The 3137-nt window shown below is 34.4% G+C and overlaps 1 protein-coding gene across 1 annotated transcript; it reads right to left on the bottom strand.

The window, feature by feature from the left end:
- Positions 1–403: 403 nt before the first annotated feature.
- LOC114183633 (uncharacterized) lies at positions 404–2494 on the bottom strand. Its single transcript, XM_028070715.2, has 3 exons — positions 2314–2494; positions 2064–2140; positions 404–1294 (listed from the first exon to the last, which is right to left on the bottom strand). The coding sequence occupies exon 3, from the start codon at positions 1253–1255 to the stop codon at positions 839–841; it is 417 nt and encodes a 138-aa protein (XP_027926516.1). The 5' UTR covers positions 1256–1294; positions 2064–2140; positions 2314–2494; the 3' UTR covers positions 404–838.
- Positions 2495–3137: the final 643 nt, after the last annotated feature.

Genomic DNA, 3137 nt, shown 5'->3' on the forward strand with positions numbered 1-3137 from the left:
TTTTTATTGGCCAACAACACAACTTTATAAAAATCTTTCTATTCCAACCATTGTTATAGAATTACCACAGCAGTAAAACAGTTTCAGTATATGATGACTTTTCATGCACCCAGTTTCTTTTGTTAATACTAACAACATATACTTAATGAAACTACAAACAGAGTGTTAATTCCAGTTCATTCCAACAAAATGAGTTTAAGTTCAGAAGTTCAGAAATTCAGACTCGTGAATTTCATTTGAATTTTCCTTTTACCTTTCAGGCATGTGACAATAACACAGAAAAATAAGGTAAGCACTTGAGTAGTTCTCAGCAATTCAACACCATACTTATAATTAGAAGCAAAAGGTATGATTTCCTTTTTCACCTTGTGATGAAAGAGAGTATAGAAAATGAAATCGAAAGTGAAAGTGAAAGTAGAAAAGGTTTGAATTGGAAGTGTTATAGCATTATAAGACAACAGGTAGCATTGTAAACTCTCAAATTCATGATTGAAATAAAGAAAAGAAGGAATTAATGACAGGGTATCAGTGAATTAAACCCTCAAAATCAGACTCACCCAGGAAAAAGGAAACTAAAAATGAGAGCAAAGAAACAAAACAAGTAAATAAAATAAATGATACTACTGAGCCTCACTTCCTATCTGATTGTAATTGGTAATATGAAAAGGAAGAAAGTCACTGCACAACAACTTCGATCAGAATTCAGATTCTCTACTGAATTTTTTTTGTGTTGTTCTCTGCTGAGCATTAAACATAAACAATGTTGGATATTTTGAAGACACAGCAGAGAAACAACACAGACAAACCCAACAAAGAATCCAAATTCCTTTGATTACGGTTACTTGCATTGCACACCTGCTTCAGCAGCTCGACGAGGTGTGTTCTTGCGTCTGCTTCCATTATGCCTAAAACCATTGGACTTTGTCAACGCAGCAGTGGTGTTTGATCCATTGCCAATGCCATTTTCTTCCTCAACTGACTCCAGTTTCTCTTTTACCTGTGAGCTTTTCTTCCTTTTCCTTCCATTTTCTGTTGCCGTGGGGCTTTTCATCTCTTTGTTGGAGATTCCATTCTTCACATTGTTGTCACTGTCATCTTCTATCTTCTCTACTTCTTCTTCATCAAAATCATCCTTTAACGGTTTCTGTGGCCTCCCTCTTCTCTTCTGCATGGGAACTTTTTCATCTTCCCCACTTGCAGGATCCTCGTGATTGATAACAGTTAATTTTTTACCCTTTCCTCTACCTCTACCCATGCTCTTAAACACACCTGCTCATGCAAACAAGGATGATACCTGCAAGAAAAACACACATGGGATTCTTAATCTGCTCAAATGTGAAAACGTTGGAGTGGCTTCAATGGAACAGATATAGAGGTAAAGCCATGACTTAAAAAGGGTTGCACAAACACAAGCTTAAGAGCCATTACAAAACAAAAATCTGATCTGATATAATGTAATGTAATATCATAGCTATGATCTGTTACATGGCAAGAGAAGACATAAAAAGAAACATAGTCCTCCATTTTTTTTTTCACATAGAAAGAAAAAAAACTTTTTATTCCCCTGGATTAAACCAATATACTTTACTTCTAGGGCTTGATTTTTCAGTGAGGCCACAAAATTACCAAACACTTCAGTTTTTAGCAGTATGGAAAAAACTTCAGTCTTTAAGAAGATGAAAACTTGGTAAGAGAGATGCATGTTCCCAAAACTCATATAAAAATAGATTAGGGCATATAGGAACGCCAAGAGAAATTGACAGTTCAGTGAAATTGTAAATCAATGCGAGATAATGAACAGAAAAAGTTTCTAATCTAAACCCAAAGAACCTTCACAAGATTCATAAGAAAGCAATGAAAGCAACAAACTTGCAATTGGAGAGAACTGATAACAATTGAAATCCATAAAGTCACCTCAAACTCTCGGAAACCCATAAATCCTAAAGCATCCAGAAACAAAATCGAAAAAAAAAACATTTTTAATCCTAATGCAAATTCAACAGACAGAACAAAAACAACAGACATCAAAAATAGAAAGAAATAATGCAAAAATAAATACTCACCAGAAATGAGGATGATGAAAAGATTGACACAGGCAGCATGACTCAAGGAATGGAATCTTTCAAAGCGCTCAGAAGAACTCTAGAACAAGCAATACCCAGAGAGTTACTATCATTATTTATTGGGAAGCAAGCAGATTCGAACAGTGAAAAACATTAAAAAAAAACAAAAACCGTAAATTTGAAAAGGGCATAAAGAAAAAGGCAGAATGATCTTAAGAAAATGAATGAGAGAAGAAGAAATAAGTAATACCCATTTGATGAAACATTGAGAGAGATTGAACGAGTAAAATGGGGATTTGGTCTAACGGAGTTCCAAGTATGAAGAGAGTGGCTTGTGAGAAAGAAGGGGCCAAATGAAACAGAGGCGAAGTAGGGATAGAAAGAAAGAAAGAAGCGTTAATAGATATTTTGTCTATTGGTTCATGAGTCTGTGACACTGTACACACTTGGGTGTATTTATTTATTGCTGATATCGCACAATACAAAGCGTGAACAACGTTAAATCGTGAGGGCCATTCTCGTAAATTCAGAATCATAGTGTTTGTACAGATAATAAAACTGTGTACAGTGAGCAACTACACATAAAATAACCGTTAGTGGTTGTGTTTGGTGCTTACGTGTGTAGTGCACTTGTGTAACCTAGTTGAGTGCATGTCGAATTTCCAAGTGCAGATTGCATGGAATCTGTGATGTCTTTCAAGTTCCAACAACAACGATAACTGAAACCTAGGTAATTGGAAAATGAGACATTCTCTTGCTATTAGGGGCATAGATTATTGCATTATTGCATCATGGTTACAAACTAGAATACGTGATGTGAGTAGGGTTCAGAGACTGCTTTATTTTGTATATATAGTAATAGAAAAATATTATGGAATATCTTTTTCTCAAAAAAAGAAAAAGGATTAAACTGAAATCTATGAGAGAGAAAAAACGTTATACTGTGTATAAAAATTAAACTTAATTATATATATTGATGATTCAAGTTAATAAGCCGTCATCTGAATTTGTAATTTTTCTTTGTTGTTTTACGTACCCATATGTTAAAAAAAAATACTTCTCGTTGGAATAAAG

This window comes from Vigna unguiculata, chromosome 5 (assembly GCF_037176805.1).
Source record: "Vigna unguiculata cultivar grain cowpea cultivar isolate G323 ecotype 2 chromosome 5, ASM3717680v1, whole genome shotgun sequence".
NCBI classification, from domain to species: domain Eukaryota; kingdom Viridiplantae; phylum Streptophyta; class Magnoliopsida; order Fabales; family Fabaceae; genus Vigna; species Vigna unguiculata.